The sequence below is a fragment of the Aphis gossypii genome, chromosome 1 (genome assembly GCF_020184175.1).
Source record: "Aphis gossypii isolate Hap1 chromosome 1, ASM2018417v2, whole genome shotgun sequence".
NCBI lineage: Eukaryota > Metazoa > Arthropoda > Insecta > Hemiptera > Aphididae > Aphis > Aphis gossypii.
In genome coordinates this window covers 15024249-15041800 of record NC_065530.1, presented here as the reverse complement: position 1 = coordinate 15041800, position 17552 = coordinate 15024249, and the positions used below count along the sequence as shown (strand labels likewise).

The following is a 17552-nucleotide window of genomic DNA, read 5'->3' as shown; positions in this document are numbered from 1 at the left end:
AAACCACCGTGATGAATCAAACAATTTAGAAAGGTAATTAACAAAAATATTTACTATTTATTTTTAAGTATTGATTTACTAAAGATAAATGTATTCATAGCATAAAAATCTGAAATAAAATAACTGATGACATTACAGTTTCAAGAACATAGGAAAACCAATGATTTACTCAATAAATTGTTGATAACCAGATCAGAAGATGATGTTTCGATACCACAAAATTTCAACAGAGAACATTTTACTATTACTTTTGCTTACTTGCTTACTGTTCCTTTAAATGACATTCAACATTTAGCAAAATCATTAAAACTAGCTGCATCAAGACAAAAATTAATTGTATGCAATATTCAAATAATTAATTGTTTTATAAGTTTAACATTTGATGAATTAACAAAGCATTTATATTTGTTCACACTTTTATTAGATTGAACGGCTTAAGCAATGCGGTTGTTCTATAATTGAAGATACTTCTGATTTAATGCTTCAATTATTGTTTACTGACTTATGTGGCTCCTTGTATAATTGTGAGGGAAAAATTAAAATAAATTTATTTTTATGGATCCAACAATTCATGGCATTATTATTGGTAATTATTATCATAATAATAATTATACATAAAATATTTGAATAATGTTTTTATATTTTATAGATACAGCCTTGTTTAAGCATCTAGAAGATACAGAACAAAAAGTAGTAAGAAAATTAAAAAAAATTGTTTGAGGTTAGCACCAATAAGAATTAATAGTAAAATAGGGCAAAAACATCACAATACAAAAACATAATTATATATTATTAATTATTTACTTAAATTAAAGTAAAAAGACAAAATATCAATTAGATATTTATATTTTATACTAATATAAATGTGATAGATACTATTTTATAACATTAATTTTGAATACCATAAGTATTAATTTTGGATTTGTGATTTTTCATTGCATATAAATGGTTTTTAAATGCATACTATGCAATATTGTTATGTTAAATTTTATAGTAAAATAGTATTTATAGTTGTGAACCTGTTATAGTATTAATCGCTTAAAATTGCTGTGTATTTATTTTTGTTTATATGCATATTTTATTTCTTAAAAAATTGTATGTATTGATTTTAAGATTAAAAACTATGGTTGAACATCAATCTTGTATACTTTATAAATTATGTTAAAAATAATGAAAATAAAATACATTTTTTTTTACATATTTATTATTTTATAGGGTATATTCTACAGAATAAGAACATAATGCATACTTCTAAGGTTTTTTGAACACATAAATCCAGTCTCTAGCTATAACTGACAAAAATGTTTTTTAAATTAAAGTACTTAACTAAAACCTTACTACCACATACTACTATTTTTTCCCTAATAACTTATTTTTAAAATTACTAATATATTGTAATATAATAACAGTAATATTTTATATCATTTTTATACCATATATATTTTAATTTCAATGATAATATTTTCTGTTACTGTTTTTATTTATTTATCTCCATTAATGTACCTAATTATTAAGTATAATGTATGACTTGAATAGTCTTAAAATACCTAATAAATTAACTGTTATTATACTATTATACTAAAATATGCATCTATTAGATATATAATAAATTAGGTATTATAGTAATCTATTAAGTTCAAACTACTATAATTTCTGTTAAAACTATGTACCCAACATGATTAAAATTTGATGTTTGATGTCATTATGTTATACTCTTATAACACTACTATATATGTACACATAAATTTTGCTTAATTAAACATTGTCCATTTGTAATTAATCAATTAATCAACTAATGCAAGAGTAATAAAATATTAAACAAAATAACAATTTAAATATTATTTAATTTAGCGGCAAGTGATAGTGTAATTTGTTGTTTATTCCAAGCCAAGTGGATATGACATTTTTCATCCATGATAGTGATATAAACCGTTTTCGTTTTTACTGATATAAACCGTTTTTTTTTTTACTGTCTGGTTATTAACCATATAAACGTTTGAAGCACGAACTATGATGATATGGACTGGTCACGTATACCCAAATACCGGTCAGGAAATATTATGGATACAAAACTATGCGATAGTAATGCACTCTAGCGGACATATTTAATATTTTGTTTAAAAATAGTTACTTTTCGCATTGAGCATTACTCCAAACTTCCAGAATAAACGTTATTGTTACTATTCTGTACAACTGTGTTTATTTATTTCATAAAAATGGTAAGAAAATGTGCAATTAAATTGTGCACAAGCGCAGATGATATTAGTAAATGTACCTTTTTTAAAGTTCCTAAGACCTCGGTAAATATTTGGACTGATATCATTTCAAAGGTAAATGGTTTTGCTACTAAAGTTAATTTTGTATGCGAAAAACACTTTAAGCCAGATGACTTTTTAAACAATTATTCAGGATGGTCTGGTTATAACACTAATGATGAAGTATGTTGATTTTATTCATAAATATTTAATACAATTGTACATAAACATATTATTTACAATATTATAGTTGACTCCTTTTACACTAAGACTCAAGCCTGGTCTAAAAAAGGTTCTTTTCCTCGGTTTTTAATTACGAAACAATAAATAGTACATCAAGTTTATTATGTAAACAGGTAATTTATTATTAAATGAAAGTTACAAATAAAGTTACATGTGGAAATAAAACATTTAGGTTTCAAACAAAATATCGATAGAAGACAATCTTGATAATGGTAGTCTTAAATGTAAGCGACAATTGTTGTGGCCCATTGAGAGTACTGAAACAGAGCTTATACTACATAACAATAATTCACAGCAGGTTAAAAAATAATTATATAAAAATGATACAGGTATCCAATATTTTAAATTTTTTTATGAAACAGATTCAGTGTTTTGAAACCTCTGATCATTTGATATCCAATTTGAAACAAATTCCAAATAGTATAAATTTACCTAATAAAAAAAAAAAAAAAAAAAAAAAAAAAAAAATATAAAAAGTATAAAAAGTGTACATTAATACTGCAAAATGCTACACCAAAGAGATGTTTGTGATGTGAAAAAATTGTACAAATATTTAGGGTGTATAAGCAAAGGAGTAAAATAACAAACGGTAAAAAAAATATTGGGCCAACACTCACACCAAATAGACTTAAGACTCTACAAACATTACAAAGAAATAAGCATAAAACACAAAAATGTAACTACAGGTTAGAAATAAAAACGTATGTTCCGCTAGCAATATTTGATAAGCGTATACAAGGTTCCCAAACTAGTCTAAAATCAAAAAAAATTACAAAACAGTCATAAACCAACAGATGGCGCACGATTTCAGAAAAACCATCCACTATCAAAATACCAAATATCAATTAAAAAAATATAATAAAAAATACTTACGAGTCCGTCGCCACTTTCTAAGTAGTATGCAAATTTTCGTTATAACACGGAGAATTTGAATATGCAATCAGATGGCGGTAAACAGGGAGTAACAGGGAGGAGGAGGAGGAGCCTTCTTAGCACCTTTTAGTCGATCTAAAATTCCTACCCGATCATGTCGAACGATATGTATGACTGTATGAGCCTCTATCTCGCATTATATGATTATATACATGATGTACATACACCGTTAAGACACGCTCGTATCATTTAAAAAAACATGACATCAATGCTGTATATACCGACAAACGTCATAATATAATAATAATACATAGCGCCCGGTGGAGTCGCGTGACGTCACTGTGAAGTCATCATCAGCCAGTGGGCCGTCTGCGGGTTGCGCGCGTCGGTCCGGACCCGGCGGAAAATCGATGCGATCTGACGTGATATCGTAGGTAGGTACATGTACGATAAAAATGCGACATAAACATGGTGGCTCATGCTAGCGGACTGCAGTTACGTATATATATATAGAACAGTAGAGTGCTATTAATATCGTATAGGATAAACGCATATTATGTTAATATATTATGTAAAAAAAAAATCGTTTGTAACGAATTTGACTTAGCTTTAATAACAAAAGAAAAAAAGGCTAGTAAAAATCAATTAATAATTTTTATATCTTAAAGATGTTATGTAGATATGACATTTAGGCGCACGAGTGGCTGAGAAGGGTGACGATGAAATTGGTTTATAATTAATACACTGTTCGATACGAAACGTTTCATACTCATCCGTTGACAATATTATGCCAATCAGCACTTTACGGTTGATTTTTTTTTTTTGACAAAAAATGTTGTTTACGTATACAGAGATGACGGTATTAAAATGCGGAATTATCTTCTAAAACTGGGACGAAAAGCGTGCAATTTATAAAATTTCGGGACAGTGAGAAACAGAATACTAACATTGTACCTATATAAGACACTTAATACAAGGTAAAATGTAGTAAAAGTTTTCTATTACAATATCTAATATGAAGCGTCATTAAAATATTATGTTCCAAATTCTATCGTAATAATGTCTTGACAATATTTATAAAATTTATGTTACTACAAAAATAGTTAAATTTTCTTGACTTATTTTAAATTATTTTATAATTACTATGTATATATATATATATATATTATATATATTGGGCATGATTGTAATTAGGAAAAAATTATACATATATAATACTATTTTATTTTTCATTTTATTTATTGATTCTTAATAATAAGTAATTACATTTTTTTTCAAGTATATATTTATATTATATTTTACTCGCGGAATGTTTTCGTTGGACTTTTTATCCAAAGTTTGTTAGTACGATATACTATATAGCCTGTAGCGTGCGTTGCAGTGGGCGCCGCCTCACCCGCACAGCGACCGAACCCGAAGCGCGCCACCGTATATAATATTATCACGCCAACGACGACGGGGATGATATTACGGGCGAGCAGTGTATGCACAGCAGTCGTCGTCGCCGTTCGTTGTTTCAAAAGCATAATATTCGAATCTACCGCGCTCGCTCTCTCGGTGACGGAATCATAATATTATATTGGATCGTATCAACCAGCCGCGCATGTCGTCCAACACTAATTACCATCATTGTGTGCTTGTTTTTCTCACCGAATTGTGATAGCGTACGATATGACAAAGCTCGGTAAAGACCGACAACGACGACGTCGATGCGACATCAAAGACTTCGCGGTCTTCATTTCGCCGACAATAAGTAAGTCGCGTAGATTAATATATACGTAGTTGCGTGTGATATAAGACAAATATATACCTAACGATAAAATCGAGATATAACATTATGTGTTTTATACTTGCGGATCATTGATTTTCAAATGTGTGTGTTAGGTATATTACTATTATTATTATTATTCCAAAATCAATGGCACGACTATAATTATTTATTTATTTATGGTATCAATAATGATGTACCAGAATTGCATAACCAATGCGCCGTGTTACATTTTATTACCGAATAACTTTATGTTATACAATAAATATTATTATCATGATATTCATAAAGTCTAATCGTATGTAATCATTCCGTTGTCTAGAACATGATTTGATAACAAAGCTCATTGAAGTAGGTATGTGTCAGTGAATTTTATTCTTATCATATTGTTGTGCACTTGTGCTAAACCGTCAGTTTTAAAAAATTATTTTGTAATTGTGTTGGCTTTAAAAAAAACAGTGGTACTAAACTTTGACCTTATTGTTGTTGCTTTATTCTACTATACATTCGTGTATAGCCTCAATTCCAATACTATTATATAATTTGCGTGCCAATTCGTAATTGACTATGGCAGACACGCGCAGTTAAGAATTATTTTAGACAAGTTCTAACGAAGTGTACTTAAAAAATAGGTACATTATATATTTATACAAAATAAAATTCAATATTGGTTTATTAATTAATATTTTAGGAAACTACTTAAATTAGTGTATCGGTTATTAAATATTTAAAATGATCTACCTATAGAATTAAAATACAAATTTACTGCAGTAATCCTAATAATATATAAATTCTTTCTAAATCACCAATTTTATCAATTTAAGAATATAATTTTTAGCATTGTTTTAAAAAAGTCGACATATTTGAGGAAAATTATGTATTATACTACTATACTGACTTAACGGATAAATAGTACAGCCATAATAGGTACGCAATTATATTATAACTGCAAAAGCAACATAGCTTCGCATTTTGTTCTTAATGACGACCTAAATAATAGTGTCGTAAAAAATCCGACCTTTTCAAAATGTCGACAAAACTTGAGAAAAATACTTCCCTTTTATGCGTGCTTTCATTATAACTACTTTGACCACAAAAAATAATCGTGATTAATAGAAATAAAAAAGGATATTATATGGATTATTATCAGCGTATAATTGATCGAAATTAATTCTGTTGATATGTTTTTAATATACAGTTAAACATTTACATTTAATAAGTAGCCACCCAAATACCTAATACACCACACCCAGAAGTTGTAAAATAATTTAATATTTTTTGTAACTGTAGTCTATCACAAATATTTACGATATCTTCAAATGAAACGTCAAATTTTAATATTTATTAAAATTCATTTAATATACCCTTATAATCACGATAATTATGTTAAGTGTATAGTTTCAAATATTAAATACTATGTTTAACTTTCTTAAATTATTTAAATACAATGGAATAATATGTAAGCATTACACACTATACCATAATAAATTACTTTTAAATATACTGGTTATTTATATATATTAGTATAACAATGATGTGTTTTATTTTTATTTTTGTGTCTATATAATGTCACCTTTAGGAAAAGTAAAATGTCATCAACGTTAAGGGAGTTTTTTGTAATTAATTGGATACAATAGTTGGTACATTAATTTTGTAATTTAAAAATGAACAATTTCATAGAGACTTTAATTTGTCATTGTTTCTATGTTTGATAATATATATGATTTTCAAACATTTTGCCTTTTTTTGTGCTATATAAACGTTGAAAGTGTACAACTTTTTTTCCCTATGTATATGATAAAATTGTTACTTTTGAGTAAAAATATTTGAAAATTCAATACCTATAATAAAATTCCTTATGTTTTTCTTACAGTATTAAAAACATTAAAAATACTATTTTTTTATAAGCGTTTAAATTTTTCAAGATTCATCCAATGAAATAATTTTATACGTACACATATTTATTTAGCATATTTTTATGTATATAGATATAGTCTTTTAAATAATGTTCTTTTATCCGTTGAGGGCAATTAAACACTGGTGATTTATTTCTTTAATTTTACTTACATCTGCATTGCGGTGCAATCAAAATTAAGGGTTTAGTAGTGCGGTAGAATAAATATATGGTATGTGTTAAATTGATCTCAATTAGTATGATCAAAACTGAAAAAAAGAACTGTAAAATTAGCAAAAAAAAAAAAAAAACTGGAAAAATTTGCTTGACAAAATATATTTTGTTTTTATATAATTAAAAAATTAATAACTATGGTAAAAACTGGAATAAATATTTATCTAAATATTATAATATTCATAAAACAATTTTCCAGAAGTGATATAATTTTCAAAACCATGATTGGCTTTTATAAGTATTTGAAATTTTCTTTTTTTTTTTTTTTTAGTATACCTAATCTGTTTGATAAAAATTGTATTCAAAATTCTGGGAAATAGAATAAAAATTTCTTCATAAGTTTTTCCTACAGTTGCTTAACATATCAAAAATACACGTATAGTTAGTATAGGTACAGATGTTTTTTTATTAAATTATTTAAGGTAAACATGCGTTATAGGTATTAAACAATAAACATATTGTATGTAAATGTGACATGTTATATTAAGATAATATGAAATATTGTAATAATGAATTGACGATGAAAACTTTTTATTCTTCAAAAATACTAAAAATATTTGCATATTATGTTTATTAATATTGTGTTATCGTAATATACTACAGTGGCCTTTGATAATAGTTAATTTTACACGAGGTACATTAATAATAATGGTGTTTTATACTCTATACACCGAGTATCTAAACAATACAACTGTACATTCTGAATATAAATATATTATATTAAACTATGTACCTACGACCTATACCCCGACTGATTTAATCGTTACTAAAACAACAATGTTTTACTGTCGATATTTTTGAACGAACAATTTCTATTTTTGTTTTCTTTAGAAAATATCGGGATACCTGCAGCAGCGGGGACGGGAGCTGACGGAACGCTGCAGCCGGCGATACCGGAACAACAACGGATCTTGTCGTTATAATATGAACCACGGAGAGTCGTATACTTATCCGCGAGCACCTAAGTCACAGCAGGATTTGACGATATCTGCAGACAATACACGGTGTACCGCAGCAGCTACTTCGCGGGGCTTTGAGTGAGTCCCACACCGCGGCTGCTGCAGCGAGACGTCCGGTCGGCCATCGCCCGGTGATGGGGCATCACAGTGTCACCGTCGAGTCGGCAACCAACGCGTACGCTGCACCGTCGCCGGCCAACGGCACAACAACTCTGCGGGACGTGATCGGCACCGCCGTCGTGGCCGGCTGCAACCCGCACCGCAACGCCAACATCACTACGAGTAACGGCGGCGGCGGCGGCGCCGGAAATTGCACGGGCGCAACCGGTGCGGTAGCGATGCGCAACGGAACGGTCGCGCCGCACGGCCGGTCGGCCAGCGATTACTATTACTATTATTCGTACGACAACGTCACCGAGACGGCAATGTTCTTCCCGCTCAACGGCACCGCGACCGGCGGACCGGCGACGCCGTTCGGGAAATCCAACTGCCAGTGGATACCCGCCCAGCAGAGCCTGTTCCAGTTCTCCAACATATGTTTCCTGACCGCTTTCATCGTTCCCAGGAGTTACAAGCTCAGCGTGTTGTCACTGAGGTAATTGCAGTTATCGTATCCGTCGGATCCGCGTGCCGACACGGTGTGTTGTATACATCGAATTCCCGTATATAGGCAGGGCCGGATTTTGAGGTTTTAACCGCCCATAGGCTAAAATAAATTTACCACCTAATTTACGTAGGTAAAATTTGCTATTTTGTCTGGACCGTTAAAATGTGCTGCCCTTTAATATTTGCCGCCCTAGGCTTTAGCCTATACAGCCTAAGCGGTAATACGGCCCTGCGTATAGGTACCTACTATATATAATCCCTTCGTCCCTAAAAGTCTCCGCACAATCGAATTCCGAGCGTCATCTCCCGTGACAAAACAATGTCTATTACAATAATATAATATTATTATCGAAATCACATTTTTTTTTTTTTTTAAACAATACGAATTGAGTAAAAATTTAACACGTATTATTAGTCGTACACAGAGTGTACGTTTTTGATATCTGTCAGTATATTTTTTATAAATTTATCATTATTATGGTTAAACAAATCCTTTAAAGTTCAATACACTATTTTTTACGGAGATATACTCAAAGCTGAGATATACACTGCAGTGTACATTACAATATATTCCATCATACTTTATCGGTTATAGTATACTTATTGTATATTATGTGATTATCATTGTACTTATACTATACTTTTATAATATAATCGACGTTTACGCTTACCTGTATCTCAGTATCTGTATAGTTTTTACAACACGAATACGTAAGTAAGTTGTTCAGATTATAGGAAACGATTTTTTTCTTTTGTAAAAATAACCAAGACTAAAACTAAATAAACGCATTCACTCAATAGTCAATACCCTTTCCGCATACACTATTACAACACAATAACGAACTCTAATATTAAAAGAGGTATACCTATTTACAGCAGTTTACACTAAGTATCAAGTCTCTAGTCTTATCATTAGACATTTTGCATTATTGATGATATCATAATATGTATAAGTGAATTAATATACACGCAGATTACCAACAGATTATCAACCCTCACATTGTATATTATTGAGTTATAGATAAACATTTATTTTAGATACAGCAAGTGCTACCAGTTGTACATTTTAATAACCTTAAAAATATCGTTACACTAACATATCTATATTTTTTTTACGTCGTACCACTTTTTATTATACATAAATATATAATTATATTATCTATTATCAAGAAACGTAACTGTTTTTAAACATCTCTTAAGTATTTTTCCTCAATAGTTGGAACTAGACAGTTTTTGAATCATCGACGAAAATATTGTTGTTCAATTTGTAAGTCTTTTATCCATTCAGAGAATTTTCAGTTTTTAAAAGTTATAATCCAATTTAATTATTTCTGTAAGTTTCATAATTTTATAAAAATATGAACGTATTAGATATAGCATTTATATACCTGTCATAATACATGTTTACATATTTTATAGTAGTTTACATTTTAGTTGCCACTTTGTGAGTAATTACATTATAGGCTAAATTCTCACTTTATACTACAGTAACTAGTTTATAAATTATTGTAGTAATTCTTAATTTTAGTGATTTGTTAAAACGAAAAGTTTTAATGGTTACCGTTTTAGTTTTTACACTAATCAAAAATATAAATTAAATAATATTGTATATCTACTGAATACTGATTGGAATGCTTGATAGATCTATTTCCCTTCACGTTTACCAACGTATGTAGATATCATATGCGTAACGCGTTATAAAGATGTTTAAAGTATTTAGAAAAAATAAAAAATTAAAGATTTATTAAATTTTTTATTTGTTTTACACGTGTGTTTATAAGTTTATACTTAGGTATACGTCAATTTAAGAAAATACAATATATTATATTATTACCTACATAATTGTGTATAAACTAAAATGATAAATTAACTATTGTGCATAAATTAAAATCCAATAACGAATTTGTTGAATTTTCTGGGTTTATTGCTTAAGTATTAGTATTTTTTTAATATCATTATAAACTGCAGATGTCGTCGTTGAGAAAACAGTGTCAATTAAATTGCTAAAGGCTAAATACGTATAAAACACGAGACAAATAAAATAAAAATAAATTAGTTAACGATAAAAAGTAATTTATCTCATGTATGTGTCGTGCAGGGCGTTGCTGTTCTTAGGGTTTCTGATCTCGGGACTTTGGGCGTCCACGGACGTGTGCGCGGCAGATGCCTTACTCTGGTACGGATCACTGGCTTTAATCAACGGCGTGCACACTCTTAAACTGTGTAAAAAGCTCATGCCGCCCGCGCTATCGGTCGAATTAATGGAACTGTATTTGCGGGTGTTCAAGCCGCTCAAAGTCAGCCAGAAACACTTTCGGGAGCTCACACGAGAGGCGGTTATCGAGGAATTGTCGCCCGGAGAGTGTTACGCAGTCGAAGCGGTGACAGCCTGCGATCAACGACTGTCCATTCTACTCAGAGGCAGGTGAGTGACAAACATAATCCTGCTAAGACTGGAACCATAATTATGTTATAGGCTTAGTAAGGTTTATTAAAAAATAATCAAAAATTACGCTTTTAGTTATTATAAAAACAAAATACAAAATATTTCTAAATTAAAAAAAAATGTATACATAGGTAATTTAAATATAACTTAATAGATAGTATACGTATTAATCTATACATGATATACATATTTAATTTACATAATATGTATTATAGGCACCTAAATATTTATTCGTTTTCAGTAAAGTTGAGTTTAAACACGTTACCTATTTAATAAATTATTAATCATCAATTGTTTGTCTCAATACGAACAAATAACAAATTATAAAAAAGTAGAAGTTCATTTTATATACATACCTATAAAATATAATAAATATCACAATATTAATCATATTTTTATTACCTATGTATAATATAAATATATAAGTAAAATCAAATCAAATCAACCTTGCAATAAAAACGAATACCTTATTACGACGGTATTAATCTTTCTATTTAGGACTTAGGTGGGTACACAGTATTGAAATTTATTTTATATGTTTAGGTGTAGTGTTACTTGCGAAGGTACACAGTTGCACAATATCAGTTCGTATCAATTTATCGATTCACCTGAATGGATGGCTTCAGCTCTAATGCATGGAGAAACTATGTTTCAAGTACGTCTATTATGATATCGTATTAATGTATTGTTAATTAGTTGTGCACATTTATTTGAATTTATGTCAATTTTTAGGTAACGATAACGGCTGCTGAAGATTGTGTTTACTTGTGTTGGCAACTTTCGAAGCTCAATCGAATATTTAAACACCGAACTCAATTGCACGCTGTACTTACTAGCATCATAGGTAAATCCAAACTATTATTTATTCTTACTTAAAAATAAATATCTATTTCTCTAAATTTTCATCATTACTATATTATGGGTAATAGTTTGATAAGCCACGTCCATAAACATTTTATGGAGACCATAGTTCGACCCCACCTCATCGAAGAGGAAAACCATAAAACTGAACCATCGAATTTTTTGATTAATAAAGTTGTAAATAACAAACTATTGGTCACTTTAGGCAAAGACATAACGCACAAAATGTACTCGTTAAACGAGCAGCTTGGACAAGCAAAAAGTTTCGATGACCAGACGCGTGCTGCGCGTAACGATCATTGGCGACAAGCGATTTACAGGAGCGTTAGCTACGACGCTGTCAACACGGGAACCAAAGGAACGGTCAGATCGAATGCTTGGAAACGATATAGAGACCGAAAGGCGTCGTTGTTTGCGGATCCCGGAGAAAGTGAGTGTATTATAATATAAAATACTAATAATAATACTTATAATACAGTAGAAACCGCTTATTAGGTACCACACGTGCGGATAATTGATATAATCGGGTTATTGAAATAAAATGTCTAGGTAGGTAGGTATATTAAAACATTGAAAATCAATTGGATTAGGTATTGAAACAACACCTCCATTATTATTTGAAAAAAAATTGACATCGATATAGAATATAGATATATATTATACATAGAATAAAATAATTCGTTTTTTGTATAGTTGATTTATTTTTAGTATTCGTTTTTATAGAAAAATAAAACCTATCGTATATTAGAAACAGATTTTACACATATTAATTGACATATTTCATTTTGGGCCAAAAGTGTTTCTAATAAGCTAAGGCTTCTACTGTAATTTATTATGATATATATTTAAAAAATATTATTATTTGTATTGTTTAACTTATTGTTATAAATTAAGCATTACTTAGAATTTATCCGTATCACAGCTGGCATTTATAAATTAAAAGAAAATTTTCACCAATCACCATACATCTTATATCTATATTCTATAGGTATATATTAATATAAACATGAATGTATCTTCTATGCATATTAAAATTACTGAATCATTTCCAATAAATTTTATATCAATAGATTCATTGAGCACGAAGGTTTACACATAAATTTAGGTCTATAGCTCACGAATTATCTAATTATGCAAGGCTTACGTCACAATCAGGTGGATAGATATTTGTTGACTAAACAACTGTTCAAATCGAAGCAAATGCTAAAAAAACACTTAATCTCCATCAGCCACTTCTCAAAAAACGTTTTCCATCTAAAATCTTCTCCTACTCGAGTTTAGTAAAAAAAAAAGTAATGATCTATGTCCCAGCAATCCGGTCTGTTGGTGAGGTGGGTGGCGATATTCCATCTAATGGAGATCTGATGAAGGGTTTGGAAAATGTGGTGATGCGTATGAGTATATGAGGTGACAGACCAGGACTTAACTAAAAGTTTTTCATTTCCTTCGAACGGGATATTTTTACTCACTTTTGCTTCTACACGCAGTCCAGGTTTTGCACTCGGCATATATTCAGTCATTTTTAGCTCATACCTATAGGTACATTAAATACGATTATGGATTTTTAAAGGTCTGATAAAACAGTATGCAGACGACTTAATGCAGAACTGCGTGTATTTTTAAAGCTTGAGATCGACTGAATTAGGCATAATACAAATAATGCTACACGTTTTCGTAGGTCCGGTACATGGTCCGCGGAGGTGTTGGATACCGGTGTTGACCACGCAGCTTTCGGACAGCACCACGGCGTACGTCAGTATGGACGGGCAATCGTCTTCGGCGGACGAAGAACGCGAACCGATGTTGCCATGCAGGGACCAACAGTCGGACGACATACCGCTGTACCGGTTGGACGGGCAACACCAGTCGGCCGCCGCGTTGGCTTCGATACCGACGATTGTGGCAGAGGCGATCGGCCTGGAGCTAAACGTCGATGCCGCACAGCAGCGACCACGGCGGCCCGGCTCGTTGCGGCGACAAAACAGCAACATCATCAACGGTGAAGTGATATTCGACGAGACGGTACTTTAAACGGCGGCGTACCTATATACGAGTCGTCATTGTAAGGCTCGGGGATTAAGTGCATTTGTATATGGTTTTTCTCTCTGTCCAATTTGTTGTTAAATAATGGCTACAAATTTGTTTTACGGCGCAATAAGAATTAATTCGTGGTTTTTTTTTTTTTTTTAAAAATAATACCTATGCGATTTTAAGGATTTATTATTATGGTCATACCTAGACGTTACAACAGAGATCATTAATTATTAATACATTTATGAATTATGATAAAAAAAAATAAAATCTAAAAACACGGTACCTAGATAATTAATCTCAATCTAATAGTATTATCTATATAACAATAATATATGATGTTCCATAATTTATGAATTTATTTATTCATACCTATATAAACGTGTCTCTATCTTCGTGGTCTTAATTTTCTTTAGAATGGATACAAAATAATCACAAATAACCAGTTAATTAATCATTTTTTTTAACGTATATTTATATAGTTTTATAAAAGTATATTATACACTAATCAAATTTAAATATGAATAAGTTGATTTCTGAAATTTTCCAAATTTCTATCTTAGTTTCATGTTTTTTTTTAGTATGAATAAATTTAAAAATCAGTAAGTTTAAATGTAATGTTTCTACTTTGGTAATAACTAATTTTAAATCATAATTATACAACTAATTTATTAATAAAGATATTGATTAGTGAAATTGAATAAAAGGCAAAAGCGGTAAATTTTGTTTGATATCATTTTATAGCCACCACGATAGATATCCAAATATGAAGTAATTATTATCAAACTTAAGCTTTTTTATTTATTATAATTTATAACAAATATAATACGATATAAGAAATATAACTATTTTCACAAAATACTATAATATTTATAAATACTATTAAATACTTATCAAGTATCAACTATAAAATATACAGATCAATGATTATTTATTATCTGGTATTTCAATCAGCACTTGGCAGTCATCAATGTTATGAAACATAAGATTTTTGCAGTGAATACATAAATAACTAGCTAATTAGTAATTACCTACTCTCTAACAGTATAATTAATTGAAAAAGACATTGCGTTTATACTATTTAGAGTTCTTCAAAGCTCAATCGTCATTATGTTTTAAAATAGTTTATTTTATTTTTCATGTTATTGTGTAATAGAACTATTATCAGTTTCGTTTTGAATTATAAAGTAATAATGGAAATAACCGTGATGCCCCTTATTGCCTCGAAGACAAATATAATATATAAATAAAAATAAAATAAATTTTAAATTATTATAATTTCCCGAGCCTTATAAACTACACTTATGTACTTACAATACATTGATATGACGATTGCTGTTTTATAATATCAATGTAATTTTATAAAATGTACGTTAAGTTTGAGAATAATGTGATCCATCTTAAGTAACTTAAGTTAAGTTACGCTATTTACAAAATATAAAGTTACTAAATACTAATTAATAATATTAATAGTTTAATACCAGTTACTAAGGCTAATACATTATTAAATAATTATGGAAACATAATATTATATAATATAACTTAATTTAAAATAATACTACAATACTGCAATTTACGAGTGGAGAGCAGTAACTTGTAAATAGTAATGGTTAAAACAAAAAAAAATTATTTATTTATTTTACTGTTGTAATTAAATTATATGCCCAAATTAAAAACATAGGTACTTTTTTTTTAATAATCAACAAACTTTTTGTATCATTATGAAGTCAATGGTTTTTATTTTCGTATTTCTGAAATTCAGAAAAAAAATTATGTTCCTAAATAATTATTGAATTCGTACAAAATAAAGAAAATGAACGATATTTTTTATTTTACCAAATGTCTGGCTATCGCGCAATTTTCGAAACGAATGTAAGGTCTTACTAAATATCAACGAATTACCTATGAGATTTAATGTTAATGATTCAAGTTGAATCATTCAATTAAAGTAAGCATTTTGATATTTACACTAATCAAGTAAAAATAATTGTAAATCTAGTACTATATTGTGTACACCAAACTAAATCATTATATTAAAAGATTAAAAATATTAATTATATTTACAATAAATAACTGAATATTTGATGTGTTTAGAAAGTAAATATAAGTACTTACCTTATTTTACTTTTTATTGATGCCATGCATATAAAGTTGATCAGTTAAATGCAAGACAATCGCAACAAATTAATATCTCTTATGTACAAGTTGTTGGCGGCAATACTTTGTTTTTAAATTTAACATTTAATATGTTTTTACAAACTGATGACTTACTCTTAAAATACTAGCGCTGAGCGTTTAAAAATTATATTTAACGGTTTTTGATAATACTTATACATAAAACAAGTTTACTGGTGTCACTTAATTATTGTTGTTTAAATTAATAAATAATTTTTTTTGATAAGTAATTTGTTATTTTAGATTGTGTGATTACCAGTTAAATCAAATATATTCAAACATTTTAAATAAATCACTTTGTTAAGTTTTTTTAGATTTTCGAATATTGACATGTTGTATAATTGAATTGAAGTGTATCGTATAATATATTATTTGCTATAAAATGCTCATCAGTTCATCTTAGTAATGAATTGTTATAGAATGCATTAAAAAAAAATATAATAATATTTCACATAAAATGCTTTTTTTTAGTTAGAATACTAAACAATCTAATACATAATATTCATTATTTTGTAAGTATATATATTATAATATATATTTACAGAAATGTTTCGAGTAACCGTATATTATTATATTATGTTGCTCAGTGTTTAATAATAGATTTTAAATTTAAAAATACAGTATGGAATTACATTTAAATGATATTTTACATTGTATTATTGTGTATTATTGTTATATTGAGGCTCATCTTTCTATACCTATAAACATTATCCTATATTGCTACATTACTTTTAGGCAATCATAATGAGACTATTTTTATTAAGCACAGATTTCAATTAAATACAAAAAAATAACAGTGGAATGATAATGTTGTATTCATTCTGCTCACAAGCAAAACGCTTGATCTTTTAGATATTTTTAAAATGTACAAAGAGATAAAATAAAAATAAATCTGGAAATGTTATTGCTATTAACTACTTAAGGTTTACAAATGTGTGTGTGTGTGTGTGTGCATTTTGAAATATTTATTTATAAACTATGATATTGGATTACAATTATTAACAAACTATTGAATTTTTATTAATGTGATTATTTTTAAAAAGCAGCTTTTTATAAACAAAATGTTTTGTATACATTATTTTCATAGAATTGATGGAAAATAGAAAAATTTAATGTGTTATAATTGTTGAATGTTATAATTAGAATTAATAAAATCAAAAATCGAATGATATTTTGAAAATGTTATTGTTATTGTGTTATTCTTTAC

General features: G+C 28.9%; 1 protein-coding gene across 1 annotated transcript; it reads left to right on the top strand.

The window, feature by feature from the left end:
- The first annotated feature begins 4720 nt into the window (after positions 1–4720).
- On the top strand, positions 4721–17516 carry LOC114133072 (uncharacterized). The gene is made up of 7 exons (XM_050197509.1): positions 4721–5124; positions 8099–8821; positions 10931–11257; positions 11822–11933; positions 12011–12122; positions 12345–12569; positions 13818–17516. The coding sequence occupies exons 2-7, from the start codon at positions 8361–8363 to the stop codon at positions 14168–14170; spliced, it is 1590 nt and encodes a 529-aa protein (XP_050053466.1). The 5' UTR covers positions 4721–5124; positions 8099–8360; the 3' UTR covers positions 14171–17516.
- Positions 17517–17552: the final 36 nt, after the last annotated feature.

Bases quoted from the DNA above. Each gene is read 5' to 3' on its own strand.
- LOC114133072 (XM_050197509.1), top strand. From the start codon at position 8,361: ATGGGGCATCACAGTGTCACCGTCGAGTCGGCAACCAACGCGTACGCT. The intron at 8,822-10,930 runs GTAATTGCAGTT...TGTGTCGTGCAG, and splicing joins CTCAGCGTGTTGTCACTGAG to GGCGTTGCTGTTCTTAGGGT. The intron at 11,934-12,010 runs GTACGTCTATTA...GTCAATTTTTAG, and splicing joins ATGGAGAAACTATGTTTCAA to GTAACGATAACGGCTGCTGA.